General features: G+C 42.8%; 2 protein-coding genes across 2 annotated transcripts in view; both read right to left on the bottom strand.

The window, feature by feature from the left end:
• LOC118428483 (multidrug resistance-associated protein 1-like) overlaps window positions 1-11466 on the bottom strand; it is a 32438-nt gene extending 20972 nt beyond the window's left edge. Inside the window, exons 1-10 of the mRNA XM_035838567.1 lie at window positions 11328-11466; window positions 4715-4882; window positions 4314-4439; window positions 3940-4074; window positions 3436-3561; window positions 2916-2977; window positions 2552-2683; window positions 2031-2258; window positions 1240-1417; window positions 367-621 (exon numbers count right to left, since the gene is read on the bottom strand). Of these exons, the coding sequence (XP_035694460.1) occupies window positions 367-621; window positions 1240-1417; window positions 2031-2258; window positions 2552-2683; window positions 2916-2977; window positions 3436-3561; window positions 3940-4074; window positions 4314-4439; window positions 4715-4882; window positions 11328-11369 (1452 nt within the window). The 5' untranslated portion in view covers window positions 11370-11466. The remainder of the gene's footprint in view (window positions 1-366; window positions 622-1239; window positions 1418-2030; window positions 2259-2551; window positions 2684-2915; window positions 2978-3435; window positions 3562-3939; window positions 4075-4313; window positions 4440-4714; window positions 4883-11327) is intronic.
• A 24-nt stretch (window positions 11467-11490) lies between these two features.
• On the bottom strand, window positions 11491-26335 carry LOC118429697. The gene is made up of 3 exons (XM_035840298.1): window positions 25429-26335; window positions 17444-17851; window positions 11491-13602 (listed from the first exon to the last, which is right to left on the bottom strand). Exons 1-3 carry the CDS (start codon window positions 25496-25498, stop codon window positions 12992-12994), a joined length of 1089 nt encoding a protein of 362 aa, XP_035696191.1. The 5' UTR covers window positions 25499-26335; the 3' UTR covers window positions 11491-12991.
• Between the last annotated feature and the right edge of the window lie 246 nt (window positions 26336-26581).

The raw sequence follows: 26581 nt of genomic DNA, 5'->3' as shown, positions 1-26581 counted from the left end.
TGCATATGGTCGATGGGCTCTGATTCGGATGGCCTCTCAAATTAATATTCATCCTGATCCTTTTCAATGTCCAAAATTCCGATTTGGCCTGATTTGGTCTAAACTTGGTTTTAAAGGCCATATACATCAGAGCCTATCGACTATCGGTCAGCAGAGACGGGGGTCGATACCAACTATCGTTGCTGACGTCATACTTCCGTTCAGGTTGCGTGACCTGGACTTCGGGTCATTACAACTTGGGTAGGATCAGAGGACTAACGGAAAGCTTGTTGGTGAGCGCCTTACAATTGTGCACAGAAATAAGGTGTAAAACCTTTACTGTGTCGATTTTCGTCAAGGATGAGCCTTCATGTGGATATTGTTTACCACTTGTTTTCTTGTTCCGCCTGCGATCACGCCGTTGATAGGGATGAGTATGATCATGACGCCGAGGCCGGCCAGAGTAGACGGTCCGAGGGTCTGCCACAGGAAGTACATGGCCACGATGATCTGCAGTGGCGCTGCCCACACCGAGTGAAGCGACTGACACAGCATCTGGATCTTCGTGACGTCGGATGTCATCAGGTTCACCATGTTTCCAGCAGTCAGGGACGTTCTGGCCTCATTAGTAAGTAAGAGAGCCTATATAACAACATAGTTGAAGAGAGACAATGAGAGAGACAGAGCAGATTGCCCGTAATGCCCTACGACCCTGCGAGACCCACAAACAGAAAACATCAGCACTGGAGTATGTATGAAAATGCCGCATTCTGTCTGTAACGCTTAATTAGGAATCGCAGAAACAAACACACAGACATACAAATCATCAAGAACAACTCTTCACTCCAATGGGATGAAGTAGATATTCAAAGATCTCGTTCAAACGTTGGCCCACAAATTGGCCACAATATGCCAACCGTATGTGTACTGCCCTGGCTAGCCCTTAGGCCCGATTGGGATGTAGCCCCGGCCGGGCTCCGAAGCCACAAATTTGTCCCGGTGGACTGCCGGATACCGGGGTGTACCTCCGTGTACCCAACGGATAGGTCACGGCGCCTTTTTGTTACCGGGTCCCAGGTTCATTTTAAGTTTGACTTGAATTCGAAATACCCCGGGAGCCGCAAGGTGCCCCACGGGCTCACGCCCGAAAGTGACCAAAACAGTTCGTGACCTACCCGGCAGGCTTCTTCTCCAATGCATTGGGATCTAAGTCTAACAAGCGAGTAGAGGTTAGTAAGAAAAATTGTGAGGGAATATCACCTTTTTGTATATAGCAGCGGTGATGGCAGTCTTGACGCGCATGCCCCAGACGTTGACACGGTAGAAGAACTGGTGATTAAAAAGTGACTGTAGCGTGGTCGTCACCAGTAGCAAAACCGCTATGGAATAGCCTTTCCAGGAGTGGATCGATTTGTCTTTAGTGAATTCGATCAGCCACCTACGGATGATAGAATGAAAGCATAACACGAAGGTAGATAATTTGATGTGCACGATGTTTTCAATGCATAACATTACTGCCACTGCTACATAATCACCTTTGCAGGCGACTTCGGGATTCTTCCAGTTCGCTTTGTTGCCAGTAAAAAGACTAGAATGTTTTTAAATAAGCTGACCACTGCAGTCTCACAGAAGCTGTTAGATGTACTCTAGATAAGACGTGGGTTGACGCTGTCGTCTACGGGTTTGTCAAGAGAATCTGCTACATACATGTACATCGACTCTCATAATTCCACCGGGTTCTCATCACATGAGAAAACCTGCATTAATCTAAAGTGATTCAAAGATATGTACCAATGCAGCATCAGTAATCCTAAAGTGTATATACACTTAAGACTATCTAGATATCCAAGACAATCATCACAAGGCCTGTATGATAAAATTTTCTTGATGTGGCGGTGTTATGGCACCTGGCGGAATTAAGTGAGCCGGTGTTACATCAACGTAGACTTGTGAAATGCATCATTCGGCAGATAACAATAAAATTTCTGAGTTATCTACAGACCAAACAGAACGGTATCACGGTCACGCAAACGGTTTCAAAATGAACGTACCCCAGAATCTGTGGGCTAACAAACATCAGGATGTCGTTACAGAGCTTGAAGACAGCGCTGGTGGCGAACGTTGGCAGGAAGTAGCGAACCATTGCTCTGTAAACGGAAGGATATTCATGCTTTGCTCCGCCCTTCACAGTCTCTACTTTTGTTAGGTTCTCCAGCTCAGACTTGTCCTTGGCCTCGGTCACTTTCTTGTTCTTGAATCTCACTTCTTTCTTATTGTTCCTACGTAAAAGTAACGGGTAAAAGAAACAGTGAGAAAATAAATATCGACAATTTTCAAACGAATCACACTGTTAAGAGTAACAAGGACAAAATGAAAACAGCCATGTTGAGGAAAACATGATAACGGCCACAAATTAAAACGTTCGTTGCACCCATGATTCAACAAACTTGTAAGAGTGTCAGACATTTTCTTTGACAAAATTCGTAAGAAGCAATATTAAGACTAGATTGTTAAAAGATATCATTCATATCATCTTCTAGAAATATTGTGTTGATCTAAGAACAGTTCATACCTCTTATACTTGACGATCTCCTTCAGTAACTCCTTCTCAAACCCAGGCGCGATGTTTTCAGCCTTGTTGGAGTCAGACAGGGTGTGCAGATCTGTCATCACCAGGGCGCGTTTGTAACCCAGGATTACAAGTCTGTTAGGGAATACAAGAGGAATATATTCACATCATCTATGATATAATACAAGACAAGCATTATGATAGAGAATTAATGGGATGCTTTGTGTAGGTTCGAATCCCACCGCTGCCAAGGGAATTATTTTACAACAGTTTCTTTCCACTCTTTATCATGCAGTACAACACTTCAACACCATATGTGGAATAGTCTGTATCATTTCTTTAAAATTGTTGTATGAAGTTGACGTACGGAGTAAACCACAGGAACGTCATTCGGGACAGGAAGGAGCTGGTTTCCTTAGGACTTCGGTTCTGTGGCAAAAAAGACGAAATTGTCAGGAAAAGGACTCTTGACTAGAACTTTACGACATTTGAAAACAGTTTCTCTATATCAACCTTCCAAGATTTGTCACAACACTTGGCCTACCATTAATGCTTAGGTCACATTTCCAAACCGGGGCCCGGCCGGGCAGCTTTTGGGAACGAAAAGAATGATGTAAAAGACGCCAAAATACACAGAAGAAGAGTCATGGGTATGATTTGTGTTTATTTCTAGGTATACAATTTGATTTTTCGTCTCCTAAAACAGCCAGACCGGGCCCCGGTTTGGAAATGTGTCCTAAGCATTACATCACGTTTCCATAAGGTTAATATGTTACATGTACAAGTGAATGGGTCAGTATTTATGGAGAAGGCTATAGGATCGCTTGAGATTTACGTTAATTATGTTAGAACCATGCAAGAAAAACTATGAAAGTTTCAGAACCTACAGGATCACTGTTGATCTTGGAGAACAGCGGAGGCTGCTCGCTCACGGTGGACAGAATGAGTTGGATGAGAACCATAGTGAAGTACACGTAGAAGGTGACAAACCGGAATATGTCGTCCACACCATCCTATAGAAAGTAGAAACAGAGTGTATATTATATCAAAACACTCAGTCAATAAGTGATCATGATCTGATTTTACTGTTTAGGCAAATAACATATGCAACCGCTTCATACAGTAATGTTACCAGCAGTGGATAGATTAATTATGTAACTTCGGACATACCCTTATTTGAGACGCATGTTCTTACTAATCTTTTTACGTATGAGTACGGGCTTGATGAGCGCCCCAAAAAGCATTCTACATCTTTAAACGTTATGGTATCTCCCGCATATCTAGGTATGTGGGGCATGTTAATGCTGTTGTTACTTCTTTCGTTGTTGTTGCCAGGGTCTCCCTGTTTGTGAGTTCGTGGAAGTTTGTTTGTTTATTTGTTGTTTACGTACCTTCCACAAGACAGAGATCTTGGAGTAGAACGTGGCGATGCAGCAAAGAGTAACCAACAGCCAGAATATGAACAGCACTCCTGACGACTGTGTTCCCTTTAACCGCTCATACTGGATGAGGAAGACTGCTACGCCCTATGGTTGGAAACGATTTATCAGGAGATGGCAGCACCTATAGATATAAACTCCATGACACCCAAAATATGATAACAACTCTATTAGCGATTTTACAAGTCACGTGGCAGTGACGTAATTCAGATTCCGCCATATTGATGAGTTAAAGAAGCATGTAAACATTATCTAAACGAACCTAACGACCGCTCGCACAGACGATGTATGATGTATTTAGATGTATGATGTATAATTATACTTACCATTGTAATGGTCAAGACAAGAGGCGACACAAAAAACACAGATGGAACCACTTCGCCATAGCAAAAGTCTGTGAGGGCCTTAAACAAGTCCAGTGACGTCACCAGAACCAACAAAACAGCGAAGGCCTACAGGAACAAGAGACGACAAACAGTAATTCAATATTTAACATTATTGCAAATTGAGTATAATATTGGCCTAAAATGAAGGGCAAGATCGGCTGTAGAAGCATAAAATGCTCGAGTAGCTACGCATCAAGTATACTTTTATCTTAGATAACGTAGTAAACTTCATATGTTATAAAACGTCCGCCCTACGTCACTGACAATAAAGTCTGCTGTACTTTGTTTTCAATTATCTCTTTTTGGATCAAATGCCCAACATATCTGCCTGTGTTACTTACTGTTTTAGCTTTGTTGATGCGTGACATCTGAATGTAGCCTCTGTTGCCCCTGCGCAGATAGAGAACGTACAGGGGGGCCACTGCCAACAGGAAGAAGCAGGGCACCCACACCAGTACCGTCTGCTGGAAACATGGCGTCAGGTCCGGGCTCTCCTGAAAACTGTCGTTCTGTGATCAAAGGGACAGAGATGGATTTGAATCTTCATTTACTATACAATAAGCATTAAGCTCATCTTTCTACAATAAGTCTATAAAGCACATGCATTCGTATAGAAGTATAGGATCCATATGGTCTCCAGTCAGTCAATATTGTTTCGTTGACGCTAAAGTTGCACTCCCACTGCACTTGCGTCAAGCTTGCGTCACTGTGGGGTTCGTTCACTGCGTCACTGTTTTGTTATTTTTTCCGATTTCGTATAATTTACATATTGCGTAATATGTAAAAGTATGACATAGAAGACGATAAAATACACAAAATGTAAGCAAATTCGTTCATTATCTCTTATCGTTGAGTATCTTTCCAACCCCGCAGTGACACAATCGTGACGCAAGTGCAGTGGGAGCGCACCTTAATGGATTGACTGAAACTTTTGTTACTAACAGGGTCCAAACAGGGATTACAGCATTCCTTGAACAATCTGGAAAATTATTGTGCACTTTGGAACTTAAAAGTAAATCTTAGGAAAACTAAAATTATTGTATTTACAAAGGGTGGCAGTCTACCTAAAAACTGTTCTCTCCTGTTTGATAATCGCGAAATAGAAATTGTAACTTGTTATACTTATCTTGGTATTATTGTGAGTGCAGCTGGCACAAATACCTGAGTGGCAAAGGTCTGAAGGCTTTATTCGGAATAAAACAATCTTTAGATAAAGCCACCGCCTCATTACCAGTTAGAAACAAACTTTTCGATGCATGTGTCAAACCTATTCTACTTTATGGCTCAGAAATATGGGGCGCATTTAAAAGCCCTAAAACCTGTCCCATTGAATCTGTTCACCTTAAATTCTGCAAACAAGCACTAAATGTCCCCAGACCAGCATCTAACCTTGCCACAAGAGCGGAATTAGGGAGGTACCCCATTCAACTGGAAGCCTCCCTGAACGCTATCAAACACTTTCTAAGAATCCGTCAAAACGTGCCAGCTGACAGTCTACAAGCCGACGCCCTATCTTGTCAATTACAACTAGATACTAATGGAAATAAGTGCTGGGCGTCCGGCGTTCGTAAGATACTGGAGGAATGCGGTTTTGCCTACATATGGAGATCTCAGATATCTCTAGGAACAAACCTATTACCTATAACCAACGCCATCAGCCAACGATTAAAGGATATTTACATTCAAACATTTAGAACCGAAATACACAATGACAACCGGGACAAATCTTTCGGTAACAAATTACGAACCTATAGATTATTCAAGACTATTTATAAAGAAGAAGAATATCTGATGGTGAAAAACATACAGCACAGAGTGGCTGTCACTAAACTCCGGATTAGTTGCCACAAGTTACATATCGAAACTGGAAGGCACAACCGCACCCCTCTGCAGCATAGAGTCTGCCAATTTTGTGATCTACAACAGGTAGAAGATGAACAGCATTTTATTTTACACTGTAAATTGTACCATAATGAACGGATTGTGCTTTATGAATATATCAGAAAAGAGTTCCCATATTTTGAACATCTTAATGCAACGGATAAATTTCTATTTTTGATGCGCCTAGACAAACCCTGTATATCAAACATTATATGTTCTTATATCTACACCTGTACAAAGAAGCGAGAAGATGTCGACCATCCTGTTAGCTTAGTACCTTCAACTAGTTAAATTGTATCCTGTTGTTTTTTCATATGTTTGTTATTCTGTTATCAGTCATGTCTGTTATCAGTGACCTGTACCTAGCCCATCGAGGCATGAATGTACTATAAAGGTCTTTCATTCATTCAATAAAGGTTTGCTGGACACGCATGGAGAACTAAAGGAGAGATGATTAGTGATTTTGCAAAACATGGACGCTCAAGCGTAGGTAGACCATGCAAAGCCTATCTACACCAGCAGAAGAAGATCAGCCCAAAGCTATGGATGGTAAGGATGGATGGAGGGAGAGAGTCATGTTCATCCGTGCAACCAACACGGCCGGTTAATGATGGTAAAACCCTACTTCACATCAGCCTTTCAGTGTGCATTGGCAATGGATTAGCAGTTCCAATTGTATTCTAGAATGACAGTTTCTGTCACATCTGTACAAGATATTGATCGTTATAACGTTACAGCAATAAACATAGGATTCATATATTCTACCCCCTATTCCGTTTAGATCATCTTAATGTACTCTTGCGTTAAAAGAATGCCTAGATTGTAAGGCCAACAGAAGCCTATATCGGCATTGTTCTCGCTGTTTTCGTTCTTCTTTTGTTGTTGTTTTTGACGAAATCTTTTGAAACGAGAGTAAACACAAGAGGGCGGCTGATCATTATGACCCTTGCCCCCTCTTATCGAGTTGCAAACGACAATTATCTCCCGTCTTCTGCACGGCCATGCTCTAATGTTTACCTACGTTTTATTTCAACATACCTGACGTGTCATGATGGTAGGCCATTTTTAAGCAAGTAGATACTTTTCCAAACATTATAGTGAGAAAATATAACCTCTGTCTGTCTTTAAATCACATATAGTACGTATTATTAGGACTGTGCCATAGCCAATCAACAAGTATCTTATTTTGTTTGAACGTTTGTTTATTCATTAGAACTAATAGAAGCTAAAATCGTCCTGTAGGCTACTTTTCATTGAGGTCAAGAGGTTAAGGCAAGAGGGAAGGGTCAGACAATTGTTACAACCGTACGATATGCTATGTCCCTGACATAAACATGCACAATCGTAGTATATTTATGAAGCTCGAACGATGAAAATTTCATTCCTTAATTACCTCCATGAAATGTCATGGAATGGAGGTTATATTTTCTGTTATGTGTCTCTGTCTGTGTAGATGATTACTCAAGAACGGCTGGATGGATTGGTTTCATACTTGTTGTGTTGGTGGGGTGTGATGAAAGCTCGAATCGATGAGATCTTGGGAGCCGTATCTGTCGTTATAATCGATGTAATAATATCAGAAATCACCCCTATATTTGAGATATATTGGTACAGGCATCGTGCTGTATGTGTTTGTTAATGGGCTTAGCTGCAAGCAGATAGTGAGGAGACAGCTGTTTGGGGAACCCCCAGTAGTTTTATTTATGTCTGCTTAGGACTGTTTGAAATATTTGTAACAGTTGGCACAGTAGTTACCTCCATGAAATGTCATGGAGGTTATGTTTTCTGTTATGTGTCTCTGTCTGTGTACAAGATTACTCAAGAACGGCTGGATGGATTGGTTTCATACTTGTTGTGTTGGTGGGCTGTGATGAAAGCTCGAATCGATGTGATTTTGGGCGCCGTATCTGTCGTTATAATCGATGTAATAATATCAGAAATCCCCCCTATATCTGCGATATATTGGAACAGGCATCGTGCTTTAAGTGTTTGTTAATGGGCTTTGGTCCAAGCAGATAGTGAGGTGATTTGTATGACAGCTGTTTGGGGAACCCCGAGTTTTTTGAATATGATAATTAGTTTTATTTATGTCTGCTTAGGATATCATGGAGATGTGAAGCGTAAGTATAATTGTAAGAAGTTGAGGTACATTTAACGGTAATGCTTAACAGGTATGGATGCCTCACATACTGTACTGCTGATTTGAGTGACATGGTGATTAAAATGCCATTAGGTCCTCTCATCTTAGATGGGTTGGGTGCCAGAAGTTTTATGGGCGATACAGATGTTCTGATTTCGTTACGATAAGGGACAGTTGTTAGTTGTCTCTTTCGTAGCTAATGGTACTTGTTTTTTAGCAGACGGGGTTGGCGCCAAGTATTCATCTTACAGTTGATGTAGGGCTATCAGAGGAAAGTGTGCATCTCATTTTTGTACCGTGTGAACAGCTGATGTTATGGCATATTGGTGGAAAATCAAATCACCATCTGACTAAAGTTGGCCACATCCCTTCTTCTTTCTGAGTTTCCCAACTTCCTCCCACCACACCGCTCTGAGGCACAATAATGCTGACAACCTTAGACAGTTTAAATGCCAAACATCAAGCTTAAGGAACACCACGCTACCATATGCCGTCGACCTCTTAAACGCACATTACACAATTAAGTGTCACATTTTAATAATTACTAATCAGATGGACATCCTCTGTGTCATTAAATAAATACACCACTACTTTCCCATAACATTTATAACCATTACTCTCAAATACAACCGACTATAAACATACATACCATCCACAAAAAAGCAATAAATATTTCATGGAGGTATGAGGTCCCCGAACTCTAGTTCTCTATAAGTCATCTGCCTTATTTCTGTCATGCCACGCGTATCTTACATGGGTTGGCGGAATGAGCAAAGATCAGAATTGTATCTGGGGCAGTTTGATAAGATATCGTTGTTTGACCATCTAATGCCCTACATGTGTATCTAACGGGTGGGATGTGACCAGTTGAATCTGCTTTTGGGGTCCAGAGGTCGATTCTGGTCCCACAACCCTCACAACCCTATGTGTTGTCAATCAATCCCTGAAGAGAACACGGGGGGGGGGGGTGATAGTTGCTATAAAAGAACCCACAACCAGCGTAAGACATAACAAAAAACTTTTTATAGCAATTCAACGGTATTTTGTTTTTCAATTTCATCTTTTTTTTTTATTTTTTATTTTTATTGGTATACATATAAGACAAGACACAGTGGTAAATGAACTCTAGCAAAGCTAATATTAACATTACCACTAGGACATTTGAAAATAAAATAAACAAAGGACAAAACAATGTGAGATCAAATAAAACAGTAGTACAGCAATGGGATGACGGATCCAACAAATAAATGTATATACATACAAGATTTAAGGAAAATGTTCAATCAGTTTGAAAACGGTTGGTCTGGAGTATGTATGTCTGTGTAAGCTGCATAATGTGGTTATTTGTTTCTGTTGGTAAAGTGGGTGAACCCCTGAGTAAAAGTTGGGTTAAGACTGGGTCAGACGTAGTTTTCAAATCAAGAGTTAAAAGGTCTTGAAGGTTGCAGAGAAGGGTTTTTCTAAGTTGGTTGTAGTTAGGGCAGTACAATAAATAGTGGACAACGCTTTCACATCGGGAGCCACAGCTACAAGAAGGACTATCGACTAAATTACGTGTGAATAAGCTGAAGTTCAAACTACAGGTTCCGATGCGGAGGCGTGTTAGTAAAACGCAGGCGTACCTGGGGCCTTGACTAAAATGTGTGTTAGGGGAAGGGCGAACCAATCTTATTAAGTAGTTTTTAAATATTGAAGGATTAAATGACCGAACAGCTATATCAAGACCATTCCAGTGATATGTAGCATACGGAATAAAGGACCTTTGGTAACGAGTGGTGGTACAAGCCGGTGACTGTAAGTTGTGTTTGTTTCGAAGGTCGTAGGGAGTAGAGGCAGAGACTTCAGGAGTGATCAACTCCTGAAGGTACTGGCGAGTGTGACCATGAACAATTTTATGAAACATTGTCAAAGAGTGAATATGGCGACGGTCAGACAGTTTTTCCCACCCAAGTTCAGAAAGGAGTGACAAATAAGAGGACCCTCTCACAGCACCTGATACTGTGAGTGAGCACTCATATTGTACTCTTTCTATACGTCGGGAGTCCGATATAGTGCAGCCATGCCACACTATGTCAGCATACTCAAGAAGTGGACGAATGAAGGACTTGTAGATAACTTCGAGTACATGTCGTGGCAATTTGAATTTAAGTTTGTTCAGTGTGGACACAATTTCATCTTCATCAGCGACATAAAATAACTCTAACGCTTTCAGCATAAAAGTTCATTTTTGACTTGGTTTACTACATAACGAGAAAACTATACTGTTCTCCAGCTCAGGAACTTTTACCTGCAGGGATTTTCGACAGAACGTCTTGGTCTTCATTAGCCTTCTATCTGACCCGAGGGCTGTAAATACGTTGTTCCTCGCGTGTGACGTCATCACTGGGTCGAAGTTTTTTTTCACGATTTAAAAATTTGGAACGAATCTGCCGTTTGATTCATGTTCAAATGTACCATTTATCACATGCACACAAGACACACAGCTTATCCAAATATTATGTATAGATCAGAGTATAAGAGAAACTGTATCTTGATATAGCGTTACTAGTCGTTAGGACGCTGAACAGTGATAAGCCACATGATGATTTACATCATTCACCCAGAAGGGAGACCTGGCGCATCCCGTCTTGTATTCAGCTAGAAGAAAGGGTGTGCCACTTCGTAAGATAGAGGCGGTATAACCCCAACGGTGCTGTAGTACAGTGCATGACTCTACTAGTACTACTGCTACTGGTCTACTACTACTACTACTACTACTGCTACTACTACAACTAGTACTACTACTACTACTACTTTACTGAACAGTGATCGAAGCTAGATCCACTATTACTACTACTACTACTACTACTACTACTACTACACTGAACAGTGATCGAGGGTAGATCCACTAACACTTACCAGCAATATATAATGTATAATCAACCAGTACCTACCCAAAACGTAGATCCGCAAAATCTATCCATATTGCTCGTCATCTTCCAAGCAGTTTAGCTGACTCGCATATCGTAGTTGGCGTGAAGACAGCCAAAGAAGGAACTACAGAGCACACGTGTACTGGCCAGGTGCGGCAGCATAAACAAAGAGCTAGCACAGATCTAGATGTTTGCAGATGATTTTATTTGTCTATTACACAGTGGAGGTGGGCGTTACCGACGCCACTGTTCAGTTGGCACACAAACAATAGTCACTAGGTCTCTTGTACTGGTTAATGGTTTTCTCCAAGCAGAGGTTTGGCTTCGGCTGTTTTTTTAACCTGTTTTAGGCATTTTGTCGGGCTTTCTACTTTGTCCCGCTTAATTTATTTAGTCCGCCAGCCAAACATAGAAAGACCGACAAAAAAGTCTTAAGACGCGTTAAAAAACAGCTGGAGCCAAATATCTGCTAGGAGAGAAGGTTAATGCACGTGCGTTGTATAAGGCTTGATTAATTGTGCAGAGGACCAGAAACATATTCGCCATCTAAATATATGTTCTGCTTACAATAGTATAACAAACGAAACATTTCTACGACTCAGTCAACAGTCTATGTTAATGAATAACTACAATCTATGACTGCATCTCTGCATCTGCCCCCCTCCCGTGGTATATACAGAAATTCAAAATGCCATCCTCCTATACGTACATGTGTATACCCTTTCCTGCTTATAAGGGTCAGCTCACACTTATTGTACAATAGTCGCACGATCGCGTTGTACAGGTTTCGTACAAAAGTTAGCTGTCTTGATTTTGGTACTAAAAAGGCTGTTTCTGGATCCTTGTCGCCGGTTTGTTCTATCACAGTCTGCTTGGAAGTCCTACGACATCAAAATCGTACGAGGACCTACGAAAAATGTGGGCGCGCCCAACTATCTGAATCAGTGAACACTGGAAGAAGGTAGTTATGCATGTATAACTTATAATAATCTCAACAATACAACAAGGCGCAAACAGGCGTCTCACCATAATCATGGTGTATACGGAAGTCATGATGATTTCAAGTCTGAATAAATGTTATTTTCATGCCTACAATTGGTGTGTCACTAAACAATCCTGATATATTACATTTTTTTCTCATAAGTATAGTTATTCTAATTATTGATGTTAAGATTCCCGTTTACTACATCACGATCAGTTGCCCTGGGATAAATTGTTTCTACAGGAAAGCATGCAGGCAACGCTTAAAACTCGTGCCGTGTCATCTATATGAGTAGGTAACAACTAAAACTTTAACCATAGAAAATGTTCTGTATTCGTATATAGATACTGAAATATCCAGTAACACCACACCATAGACAATATACAAACATGTTAGCCCTTATTGTACAGAGCAATGTTGTTCACACTTTCAAATGAGTATTACTTGTCTGCTGTTCTGTCTAAGTTGATTTTACACCTGCACTTGTAGAGCAAAGATCACATGCCTTCCTGTTATGTAGGATGTTGGGGGATTTGTACTCCGCGTTTTGGTGGTTGTTCCCACATTACCCGGGTAGCTGAGTCTTAGTCACACTGTAGGCTTCATGATCAAATCAACACTGGCAGCAATGACGAATGAATGAAATTGTCTAACTTTGGTATCCATGGCACGAACACCACGAGTAGCAATACAATAGACATCATCACGAAGAGGGCAGGATAAAATTTTGCACACGACAGCTACAACTGGACTTTACTTTGATCCAGTCCCAGATAGGTTTTGGCGGAGAACCATCCAAAAGTACCATCGCACGATGCAGCTTTTCTCCCTCGGTGCAGGTGCCGCTACACCCGCCGAACACGGGCTCGCTCTGCCGGCACGTCACCTCGTGAAACTTCTGGTACCGAGCTGTCCCGTCTCGCGTCACGCCCTGCATGAGTTCCACCACTTTCCCCTCGCGATTCTCAGCCTTGACGTACGTGGTGAATTTTTCCACCTCTTGGCACGGATTAATATGTGTCACCCTGCCTTCAAGAGGAACCTGGCCGGCCGTGCCCGGTTGTGCGGGCAAGGGGGGTACTGGCCGCAACTCGTCTTCTTTGTTGTAATACACGATGTTCACGTCTTGTTCGGTGGCGGGGAGAAAGGCAGAAAAACTGGAGGTGTATTCCTTCAGACGGTCGGGATAGTCTCGCTCTAAGACACAGCTGAGGGAGTTCCGGTTCTCCTCCTGTTGACACCAGCTGAAGACGCCCTGCGGCAGAGGCTCGGTCCCGATCGGTACCTTCGGGCCTTCCGAGAGGGCTGTCGGGTCTGAAACGGAAACATCACGCGTCAGTGGAATCATATTAATACTTAAATAGTTCATACAGGTAAACGTACTGGCCACTGTCTCGGTTCCCGGTTTTACAGCGCCCTTTTGTGGTAAATGTGCAAAATGCAGATACTTAGTTAATTTGGGGACGAAGAAACTTGACGTTGATTGGTTAATGCATATAGATCGCCAACACGATTGGACAAATGTATCCAATTACAGATAGCTAAAATTTGATAGACAGGGTAAAACTTACCCTAGACGTTAAGTTGCAAGGCCATCATTGGTCAACTTCGGTGACAGAACTTGAGACCTTATGAAACTGACCAATCACAGATAATATATCAAAGTCTTCCCGCTTGAAATAAGGATTTTATCCGCAAGGTGGCGCTTCAGTACCATCCCGCCATCACATGCATTTCTTATGTTTTGAGACGACAGATATCAAATGGGGCAAGAATGTGGTAGGAAGTATGGTGTTATTAATCACGGCATTGGAAGTTCATTCAAGGACATATCCTGTCTGTAACTTAAGCAAGCGCACACAGCTGGCTATATTAAACAATCAGTACTGTCCTTGGTGCTGAATGGTAACGTTATTCTCTCACGTAAAATGACTACGTACAGACAGGGGTTCCCTCTAGCGATGTACTTGTAACTGCCTCAATTGAACGTTTCATAGTAGTTAGCACTCCTTGTAAGGACATACAGGGAGTCTGCTTTTTAATTTCATCACTCTGATGTCAGATACAAAATTTCATGTTCCTTGCAAGCCATCGACCAAAAAAGGGCCCGGGGTTTTGGGCTTGATTGGGTCATGTTTTTGCTTGGGCCAGTCGGGTAACCGAAAACATGACATTTATTCCTACTTCTAAGCAAAATGACTTTAAATGAAATGTCTACTACAGACCTAATTTTCATTTCCGTATCCGAAAATATCTTTAAAAAAGCTTCCGAGATAGCTGTCTGGTAAAGCTCTAGTACTGGACTGTGAATATACAACTGACAGCACGGCATGTTTGCTTACAAATGTTTTGGGTCAAGCCTTTCCACGACCTTACCACACGTCCGAACTGGTGATTCATGTATACGGACGTTTTGATCGATCGTTCTTCCAAACAATGTGTGTTCCATCCCACTGGGTGTAAACACTGTGCATAGTATGAGATTCTTGTGCCCTATCGACTGATAAATGACGACAGGCTTTTAGCACACAGGCAACAAAATATTGAAACGTCAGCACTTTTCTATCTTTGAACTCACTCACATTCGTCATGTGTTCGTATTACAATAGCCTCGATACCAGATTCCGGCCTGATCCCAATAATGTCTATTGGGGTCTTACTCAGGGGGCCTCATCTAAAACTTTCTTGGGTGCATGTTGGCCCTAGAGCCGAGGATTTGGGTTGTATATACCATGGAAACAGTCTGGCATCCAGGCTAGTCGTACAACAAAGAACTAGAAACATTATTAGGATATTTGCACATGTGTCGTTCAAAATTCAGTTGTCTTGTTATAGAAAAGGTCGTCTTTGATTCCTGTCAGTGGTTGGCTCTCCAGAAGCACACTTGAAAATCTCATAAAATCAAATTCTTCGATGGCATTTGATGAATGAGACAGTGTCACTAGTAGCAACATTCCGTACGTATCGCGAAACTGTGTTAAGAATATTTCTGGTTGAGTTGACTGAAATCCTCTCTACACCCTCCCACTGAATTCCTTTCTGTCAGTCCCTCTAGTATGTAATCACAAAGTCGGCCGGCAGCCAATCGGACGTTTTTAATTTAGCATGTTAGTCGCGGTTGTCAGTCGCACCGTTATGTTTGACATGTGTTTAATTCATGACCAGCACCACCGTGACTTTGAACAAGGTGTTCCTTCCGACAACACGTTTGTCTCTTACCGCTACATACCGCCGACATCCCCTGTTACCAACCGCTCAACTGCCTACTTGGAGTTTTCCCAGCCATGCAAGCCCTGTTCACACCGACGTTTCCTTTGTTAATTTTGTTGTTGCGGAATTCCGACGAACTGAAGAAACAACCACGGGGTTTTCTCCGTTCCGCCCAAGAGATCTAAGTATGTCACCTGTCAGACCTTTTCTATTGAGTACTAAAAATAGCCTTGTTGACAGATAGCACACCTGAGATGCCAGTGTGGTATTTTGTTGAAACTGCGACGTTCAGGACATGTCTGTGTGCCTCACGTGCGTTACTTAAGCAGTACACCAAGTTAAGCACCTGCATTGTATTACAGCGAACAAGCGACTTGTCAATACAACCCAAATGTTGTCACAACATTGTACTTGCAAAGTTTCAGTGCTTCTGTGGAGGGCCCTTTATAATGACCATTCTGGGCTAGAACGCACAGAAAGTACAGTCGAACAAAATGGTAAATTGTTGGATGATAAACCTATCCCGCTGAGCCTACGGCCGTACGCTTCGGAGTGGACGGGAGAAAATTTGCCGTTAGCGGGACTACGTTAACGGGAACTCTCTTTACACGGTGCTCCCGCTAACGCAGCCCCGTTAACGCCAGTCCCGCTAACGCGAAAACCGTAATGTAAAGTGGGCCTATTTGTGTTCCCGCTAGTTGACGTCATCGTGTGAACCGTTAACTTAACCTGTTTCTTGTTATATAAATACGAATAAACACAGAAATAACATTGCCTTTCAAAGTCTTACTGGGGTCAAGAATACTTGCAGCCCGCATTGCTAAGTCCAAAAGTCAATGTGTACAAAGTCTTCGACCTAACATCTCTAAATTACCTAACCCTGCCAGACCATGAACACAGCGGTCGTGTTTTGCATGTTTTTGCCCATTTTGCAGAAACAAGAACCCGCTAGAAATGTCAATAGTGCCAGTTAACCGTCCCGAACAATGCAGCACGCCATGCCACCAGGGCCCACCGCGGCTGCGGGCCAAGAGGTCCCCGCTGGCGAGACGACCAGCAGACTCCCTGTCACGAAAACGTCTCTGTTTCCAAGGCTTTTTGCTGCACATGATACTAGCTTTAATCCCTTGCCCTATCATCTGTAACCTTATCACTTATTCCATCACAAGCACATGGTAATGAATCTGTCTATTTGTTCACGTGGTTTTAATCTGAGTTATGCAGGGGTGCTAAACTGACTACACACAAAGGTACAGCAGAATTTTAAAAATTGTATTTCGACATTTACTAAATTGCAAATAACACAATGTTCTAACCCAAGTCAACCGAAATGTAGTACAACCTCTGTAAGAACACACAAGTCAACTCCAGGGCTGCGAGTAGCTCAATATCAATCAACCATTATATATAAACGGACAAATGGACTACACACACAGGTACAGCATGTTTGAGCGGTACTTGAAGAAAGCACCAACACGATTGTGCAGTATTTACAATACTTAAACACAGCAGAACGATATAGTGTTGAGAGTCAAATCAACAAACTTCATAGTGCATTTATTTTGGTCATAGCGTGTACACAACTTGTTGAAGGCAACATTTTTATCCTCTTTACATAAAATGATTTGTAACCTGATGTATAGCTTTATTTCTTTGTTTGCGTGTTTTAGATTCAGATTAAGATTTATGATATTTTTAAATAGCTGTGTTTTACATCGTGAATTATGATCACCAAGCAGATGTTAGGAAGAAGTATTACCAGTAAAAACGAAAACGATCTTCTCTCCCAACATGGAGTATTAACCTTTTACTGCTGAAGTAACGTTTATGGTATCTTTTGTTTTGGATACAGGGATAGGCAGCAGCAGGGTGAGGGTTAAGGTTACGTGAAAGTAACAAAATTAAAATATGCAAGGAAAGTAAAAGGGGGAATATATACACCTACCTAGTTGACATATATACCCAGCCTTTGTGGAGCATGCGAACGGCCGCCATGTGTAGGAGTCGAAGTACTGATACATCAGGATACAGTCTCGTACTTTCCTCCGTCCGCTCTTCAGGGAGTGACGTAAGTGTCTGTTCTCGTTCCCAGGACTGTCGTTGGGCGTCTTTGGCCACACGTTGTACCCGGGCTTGGCCTTGACTTTCCGCCGGGGAACCCCGACCCAGTGCGGCGTGCGGAACCTGCTGGTCTCCTGGGCGAGGAACTGGTACACCGGGCCCGACACGACAGCTAGCTTGCCCCCGTCTCGAGCACAGATGGCCTCTGCCTTCATATTGTTGACTGGGAAGTCGGAGAACATGTAGCAGTGGCGGCGGAAGTGGCGATAGCCATCGGGGCATTTCAATTGGCCTGTAAAGTCAGATATAGAAACGTCAGGATATACTGAGTAAGCTTGGAGACATGTGTTCAGCTGTAATACAAACTTAACGATTATGCAAATCAACCTTAATCTGAATTATTCCACTGTGTAAAGTTACAAAGTTAAGAATCTCTTTCTCTCTCTCTCTTTCTCTCAATCCCTTTCCCGTCAACCAAACAGGTTAACTTTCTGAACACACTGAGTTGGTATCTCAGCAACTGTTGGTAAAGGACAAACGTGAGCTGATATATAACACGTTACAAACATTCCCAGTGACGAAATTACTTCAAACCAACCATGTGCATAATATGACGCGAAGGAATATGTACGGTTTACGTAACTGTAACTGTTAAAGTCACGGAGTAGAACCGTACGTGAGAAGATTGTGTGATCTCCTCTCGTGTGGTTACGTCTTATTTTGGGTTCTTGAAGTGCCCTTGTAGGTACTTGCAACTGTGGTTATGTTTTAAAAGTCGTGTGGCTCCCCTGATATCATGTAAGGACGAGGGGTCAAGAGGACTTCTGTGCCGTCTTAGATTACATCAAGTAGTTTCTTCAAGAATGTCTGTCCTCCCTTGCGTGCAGTGTTGTGATTGAATCTCCGGAGCAATTTCTTGTAACGACAGGCGTCCATGCTGGATAAGAGGCCAATTTATCTTTCTATCAAAGAAACGTTTCTCTGGCGTCTTCTGACTATACGTGTTTAGAACGCTTATCAAACGCTTTCGTCAAATCTATGGTTGTGTAATTGGCAGACATTACCGTTGTAGACTGGAAGTTACTAACAGTTGGAAGGTTCTGAGAGTGAGTTTCCCACGAAACTATTTCAATATTTGTCTCTCCTGGTTATCATTTTTCTATCAAAGAAGTGTTTTTCTGTCGTCTTCTGGACATACGTGTTTAGAACGCTTTTCAGACGCTTTCGTCAAATCTATGGTAGCGTAATTGGCAGACATTACCGTTATAGACTAGAAGTTACAAACAGGTGGAAGGTTCTGAGAGAGAGTCAATATTTGTCTCTCCTGGTTATCATTTTTCATTTCTGTTTAATTTTTCTATCAAAGAAGTGTCGTCTTCTGGATATACGTGTTTTCAAACGCTTTCGTATAATGCATGGTAGCATAATTGGCAGTCATTACTGTACATGTTACAGACTAGAATTTACAGACGGGTGGGAGGTTCTGAGATTAAGTTTCTCACGAAACTATTTCAATATTTGTCTCTGCTTGTTAAGTTTTCATGTCTGTCCTTCCGGCTCCAGTGGAAACGTTCAGAGGTTGAGACCTATCGTACTGTGGCGCACGTGCTCGTCTGGGCAACTTGATTGGTGGGAATCAGGCATGGGAAGTATAGCGGTCTCTCATTGAACCGTCGTCACTGTGTTCTAAATTGGTTTTGTAGCAGTTCACTTTGTAATTGGAATATCATGCAAAACGTGCAGGTATGACTAAAAGGGCATTACACAAAACGTAATTTTTCATCGATGAAGTTGAGCGCTGTGTCAAAACGTCTGGACGAAGCGAAGCCGAAAACGTACCACAGCTTCAGTGATAACGTTAGATACAAGCACTGACCCTCTGTCAGTAACATAAATACTAAAAAAAAGCAATATCAAGTATGTACTGTTAGAAATAAGTTGTTAAACAGTTAGCTCATGACACAGTAGAATTCGACAAAGTAAGATATTTCATGATCTAAACAGAGATAGGCTTGCCGCTTGCATATGTCATGTATTCTGTCTTACTTGGTAACACAGAATACTTATTCTGTCTTACTGTCTAACTTATGTACATACTTGGTAGTTACATCTGCTTGCATGATTTGTCATCTTCGGAACTTTGGATACATGTGTATGTTCCTATATCTCTTATCAATAATCAATAATACATATCAAATCGTATAACAGATGATTAAATTCAGGAAAGTCTATTAACAGGAATATGAGCTGGTGTATGAATACAGATTTGTTTTGGCGAATACATGAAACAAATTTTTCTCATCAATTTTCTAATCACACTTGAAAAGATCTCGACAAATGCCAACATAAACCCAACTGTAGCTGGCAAGTAGATTTGTACAAAAGTGGCAGTATTTGCACTGGCGTGACAAAGTGGATGAGTCCAGATGGTTTCTAAATCCCCACGCATTTTGCTGAAGAGTCCAGCTGTATCTTGTACCTGGTAGATGACGGGGAATCAAGACGTGTTTACGTCGGTTTCTTGTACGATTCGACACATTTACTCCAAATACAGGAAGTAACACCTGACAAGACAGGGGCCAGCCGTCTTCATAAGGCGAATTTCGCTGTCTACGTTGCCTTGGTAATTATTAATACACCTCTTTTTTATGTACATCTTAAAGATTAAAGAATAAAAACCCTATATTGTATACGTACATTTATGCTCAAACAACAAGCCACGTACAGGTCATAGCGCTAAGGCACAATTTTGCTGCAAGAAATGGTATCTTATGTGCAGAGACTAATATCTGCTATTATGTAAATTTTCATTATTGAATTTCTTCTAGCTTCTTCAGCAAGTTGTAGATATAAGGGCGAATAAAATCAATGATATTCATTATGATAATGTGGAATTATTTGATTGAAGAAGGAATTTAAATCTTTCCGTGCTATTCAAAACAACGGTTTAAATTTGGTCATCTTTGTGATGAACTGTTTCCAAACTAGAGAGGAAAGCGGTAATGAAAGCCAGGGTTATAAAATATCAACACCTAACAAAAGCGTACATGAATCATTTTGCCAAATCAATTTTCTATATAACTCTTATAGGGTTTCTAAATTCGTTCTCATGAACGTTTTCTTACACCCTTGTGATGACAGGGTCACGTACGTTCGGGCTAGAAATATGTCGTTTGCATTCAATTGGTATGACGTAATTCTTTGAATCAACCATATTTACCAACGTACGAAAGTTAGTTTAAAAATTCCTTCTAGCACCAAATGGTGCAAAGTGCGGCGCCCATCTCCGTTTCTGTAGCTCTAGGCTACATAGCTTTGTGTAATCACCACAGTAAGGGGCTAGTCCACTGGATGTTTAAATTTGGATCCGTATTCGCTAAACTGTACTGTATAAGATGCAACGTAGATTTACTGAAGTTTGCTCTTGCCTGACAGGTGGCCTTGACCTAAAAGTCACTTGACCCCCTTTTCGGTCTAGATTTTTTTTCTCAAGAAATTTCCTTTTTCTTTTGTTTTGAACCACAGCAAATGTAACGTAAATGACAGGTCCCGTGACAGCCGACCGTGTTGTCCCACTAAGTGATTGATCTCGACCTTCCTGACGTAAAATTGGCTACAGTCTAAACTTTGGCACGACTGCTGACACCGTCAGTCGTGTTTTTCCCGAGGCTGATGGAAGACTGACGAAACTGTCGACATCTGCCCAGGCGTCATTGCCAAACGACCACACCCTCGGGTAAATCAGACGACATTTCGCCTGACAGACATTTGGCTGACAAGCTGGAGTATCAAAGGTTAATAAGCGACTGTTGGGGCTGATAAAAACGAGAAAAACAACTCAGATGAGTAGCTATGAAGTAATTTCCTTCAGAAAAAGAAACGACTTGGCGATGGTTGAACAAGTTTCGAAACACCCTTGGAAGGTCACATGCGAGGAGGGGGGGGGGGGGAGTGTAAGCCAAAAAATGTACACAGAGGTTGGAGGATGGGGATCATGAGAATATGATACCACTCTCGTTTGTACAATATCATAATATCATACCGCGCAGTATTATTAGAGTAAAACTATTATACGGTTGGTTCTTTATAGCACTACAACAAGACTACAGCCTCATTGCCTGATACCGTATTCTAAAAGTGTCGGAAATTCTAACCCTTGGCCGTGAGAATACCGGGGCTTTCACCTATTACTTAGTTATAACTAAGTTTCAGGTCCAACATTCAACCCTTGACTCCCCTGTCGACACTTAAGGTCCCACCAGTGAATACTGTATATATAGTAGTGGTCTAGGGAAAAACATGTCGCACTGCGTAGAAAATTAGATTACACAAAGACTGTGGTGTATGTAAGGTAACTCCAGGGCCACTTGTTTGCGTGCAAACCCATCGTAAACGTTGGCAGCACAGCTACAGGGTGTCCCTTATGTGTAGGTGTTTTTCTGACATGTCTACCCTTGAAACTTTCAAAATTGTGACCAACTGATTTTCAAAGTAAAGTCTTAGGACGAGTTCAACGATTTCGACAGTTCTTGTGACCTTCCTTGGCTATAGTCTTGCCACTGAGAAAGGTGGCAAACTTTGTGAATGCTAAGTCAGAGCATCTCAAACATACGTGTTCGGAAAACCTCCCCAGTACTTATACTAGTTTTATAAGTCCCCAAGAAACAGTCAATTAGCAAACCACAGAAACGTGTCTGACAGATGCCTATCCGTTTTACCGTTTCTCGGATACAGTTAATGGTAGTAAATCGTGAATAAGTGCGGGAGACCATATCTACATAATGAGATCCCTCCTTTTTATGTTCACCTCCTAATCTAGGAGCAACGTAAACTGTAAGTTAGCCCATATTCCTGTTGGCAAGGAGCGTATTCATTTTGGCAGCCTCACGTAAACATCCCTTCCATCTCTACACTATAGCTGACCTGCCCGGTGTGTCTGCGTGTACAAAGAGACTTAAGATGTTCGTTCAAGATAGGACAGGGATCTCTTGTGTTTGTCAGCGTCTTCGAGTCACAAATCTTCGTGACCACTTGGCACGTAAACATCTTGGGGAAGGCGCTGGCTATCCCGAGCTATCGATGGCGCCTTGTCAGACGAGAATGCGGATTCGTCACGCGGTTCGCCCGCCTGTCACGCGTGAATGTCCGCACAACCAGGTCGGCTAGTCTCTACCGCACAACCACTGAGCCAGGCCGGTACCTGCTCGTCTCTACCACACAACCACTGAGCCAGGCCGGTACCGGCTAGTCTCTACCGCACAACCAGGCCGGTACCGGCTGGTCTCTACCGCACAACCAGGCCGGTACCGGCTAGTCTAATGGAGATCTAATGGAGATGGAGATCTCACTAATGGAGATCTAAATAAACCAAACCAAACCAAAGTCTCTACCACACAACCACTGAGCCAGGCCGGTACCTGCTCGTCTCTACCACACAACCACTGAGCCAGGCCGGTACCTGCTCGTCTCTACCACACAACCACTGAGCCAGGCCGGTACCGGCTAGTCTCTACCGCACAACCAGGCCGATACCGGCTAGTCTCTACCGCACAACCAGGCCGATACCGGCTAGTCTCTACCGCACAACCAGGTCGGTACCGGCTAGTCTCCACCGCACTACCAGACCGGTACCGGCTACTCTCTACCGCACTACCAGTACCGGCTAGTCTAATGGAGATCTAATGGAGATGGAGATCTCACTAATGGAGATCTAAATAAACCAAACCAAACCAAAGTCTCTACCACACAACCACTGAGCCAGGCCGGTACCTGCTCGTCTCTACCACACAACCACTGAGCCAGGCCGGTACCTGCTCGTCTCTACCACACAACCACTGAGCCAGGCCGGTACCTGCTCGTCTCTACCACACAACCACTGAGCCAGGCCGGTACCTGCTCGTCTCTACCACACAACCACTGAGCCAGGCCGGTACCGGCTAGTCTCTACCGCACAACCAGGCCGATACCGGCTAGTCTCTACCGCACAACCAGGCCGATACCGGCTAGTCTCTACCGCACAACCAGGTCGGTACCGGCTAGTCTCCACCGCACTACCAGACCGGTACCGGCTACTCTCTACCGCACTACCAGTACCGGCTAGTCTCTACCGCACAACCAGGCCGGTACCGGCTAGTCTCTACCGCACAACCAGCCGGTACCGTCTAGTCTCTACCAGAATCCGTTGTTTGCTGGAAATTAGTAGAAACGTAGCCTGGGTACCATCCGATTTCTACCGGGGCTCCTTACACTCGGTACCCTAAAAAAATTTTGGATGGTACCCAGGCTAGTAGAAACTGCCCAGATCGACAGAATAATATACCAGGCCATAGAAACACAGTTTCCAACATAGAGAACTGTTCTCCTATGGCTGGCTAACCCCTATGACATATCATTCAGTCCCGAATTAGCCAATTCCTATTATTTTCCAGCACACAATAGACTCTCACTCTGGTAAAGACTACAGGCTCAAGGTCTGGCCCAAACCGCAGCCAAATATACTTTTGCAATTTGAAAAGGAAAATGCAAACGTCTAGCTGTTTCTGTTGCAGAATGTCATTGTAAGTTCGGCCACTGCACAATGACAGAATGTGCACCGCTGGCAAGTTTCAGTGAAAAGTTGTGTAACGTTTAACAGCAGTTCCTCCCTTGTTTGTTTGTTCGTTTGATTGTTAGTTTGTTTGTTTGTTTATAAATAAGGGATGAGCCATCGTTGTGTGCAAGACAGTGAATTTCATGCTTACACATGTACGTGTGTATTTAAATTTGCATGTAGTTAAAAATGTAAATAAAACTAATTTAGTCTAAAGCCACATATATAACTTTGATGATGATATGTACAATCAATAAAAAGTTATGGGAAGGAAAAGAGTAACCTTTCCTATGCACCCTGTAGTTTGATTTTCAATCCTTTGAATTTCTTCCCTTTGAACAAGAAAAGCTTAGTTATTTTCCGTGTTAGTTCAGGTTAAATTAGATTTTCCATGTCACCAAACTCAATGATCAATTTGTGATTTCAGCTTCAATTCAGCAAGGAAGCCGAATTGCAAATGTCAAAAATTCCACTAACTTCTACTTACGTCAGAACTAGGAAAGCACAAAGATCAATACTGGATACGTGCTCTGTTATTGACAGTTGGGAGAGTTGGGGTGTCACTCGCACACACACACCTGCATAGGGTTATCCCCTATCCGTGCACCTCTCAATACACAGGGGTGTTGCTATGACCCCCTTGTCTATGGCTAAATAAAAAGCATTGTTTTAGACCTTATCAATGTTTCAGTCGTAAACAAACAGAAGATTGATTTTCTCTTGGAATGTTTGGCGTTACTGGGTATGTGTTCCAGACAAGCAGTCCCAGTTTTCTGTCTACACTGCGAAATATAACCCAGTTATAACTCTTTCTCAATTTGTGAAGAATATATTGGTATCGCTCCTACACTTCCTTCAGCCTGAGAGACCTCAATGCTTGGTGACAAGTCCACGTTTCGTCTGAAGTTTGTTTATTGTATTAATTTACAGTTGTAGGGGTCCCACGGTCTTGAGTGGTTGATTTTTAGCTCTGCGCCCCTAGATGGTATTGACGTGCGACCTACTCACGCCAGTGTAGAAGAAACATCGGCCGGGATGTTTATATCTCTCTCAGGAAACCGTTTATCACCTTCCGTACCCTTTCCCTGCCCTTGTGGCGCAGGAAGCCAGGATAACAAAACAATATCATACGAGCGAGAGCAGGAGCAATAGACGTGTACTGGGATTGAATTTGACCCAGACAGAACCGGCTATCACCAGTCCTTAAAGCCATTATTAAGCGTCAAGAGAAACAACTTAATTCAATTCTTCAATAAACATGGCGCTATAACCACACGTACCTTGTACTTGGGTGCTGACGCACACGTAGAAGGCCAGCAGCAGCGCCGTTCGTACGGCAGGGAGATCCATGGCAAACGTCAGCGGGGAGACACCGCAGTGCGCCCGACCGCGCGCTGTGGAGCAGGACGGACGCCGCTTTTCCTTCTTTTCAGTCTCGGCAGTCGACTGTGAAGTGTGAACGCAAGTGAATGATGGCACAAAGCTCCGACACGAGTCTTTAGGATTCAGAACCAGTTCCAGTTCTCGCCAACCAACTTTTAGTCTGGCCCGGCGACGATCTGAGCTTTCATCATTTATCTGAAGAATGCAAACAAACTGGGAAAGTCTCGTGTCAGTTGGACGGACTGGCCCCTATCGCAACGCCTCCAGAATTTTTCTCCCAGAACTTCAGGCCAGCCTGCTACCCCCTTACCCCCCGCAGAGTTGGCCCGGTTCCGGACTCGCCGATAGTGTCAGTTTCTTAATCCCAGAAGACAATGCGCTAACTCTCTTATCAGTGTCGTATCAGAGGGCATTAGTGAAGAAAGGAAACCAAACTTCGTCCGAACTCTTTCAATACACTTCTAGTGAGTCGTATCTCATTCTCTGTGATGAATGTGTGTTCTAGTTTGGTTTGCGCCCGGTCCTTTTGGGAAAGACCGTAGACGTGTCACCACAGGAAAACCGGCAGGTAATTTGCGCCAATTGGGGCGTATTACCAGAGGTGCACGACTCAATTACTCCGCTATGATATACGAGCCGTGTGGACTCTCCTGCCATTTTCTCCAATTAATCTCGCCATCCGTCGTGTCCCGAGGGGTCGACATGTCCGTGAGGTATGCAAAGGTCCTGTCGAAGTGTGTTATCTTAATGGGTCACTTGAGCTTAAAACAGCAAAACATGGGAGGGAGAGTGAACACAATACAGCTGAGCACCGCGAACAACAGTCCACATTCTCTGTCCCAGGTCACCCGTGGGTGGGGGTGGGGGGCAGCGCTGATGGACGTCTGATTGACAGCAACGATAAGGCGAAAATTAATTGCAAATTGCGTAAGACAAAGAAGAAATCAATCTTGAGAAGTAAAAACCACCCAAGAAGGCGGTGCTTTTGTTTTAGATACTTTAAACTAGTGGATAAACTTGTTGCATCAACACAAGAGGTAGAAAGGTCGC

This window comes from Branchiostoma floridae, chromosome 13 (assembly GCF_000003815.2).
Source record: "Branchiostoma floridae strain S238N-H82 chromosome 13, Bfl_VNyyK, whole genome shotgun sequence".
Taxonomy (NCBI): domain Eukaryota; kingdom Metazoa; phylum Chordata; class Leptocardii; order Amphioxiformes; family Branchiostomatidae; genus Branchiostoma; species Branchiostoma floridae.
The sequence above is the reverse complement of the archived record's forward strand: the minus strand, read 5'-3'. Positions and strand labels throughout refer to the sequence as shown.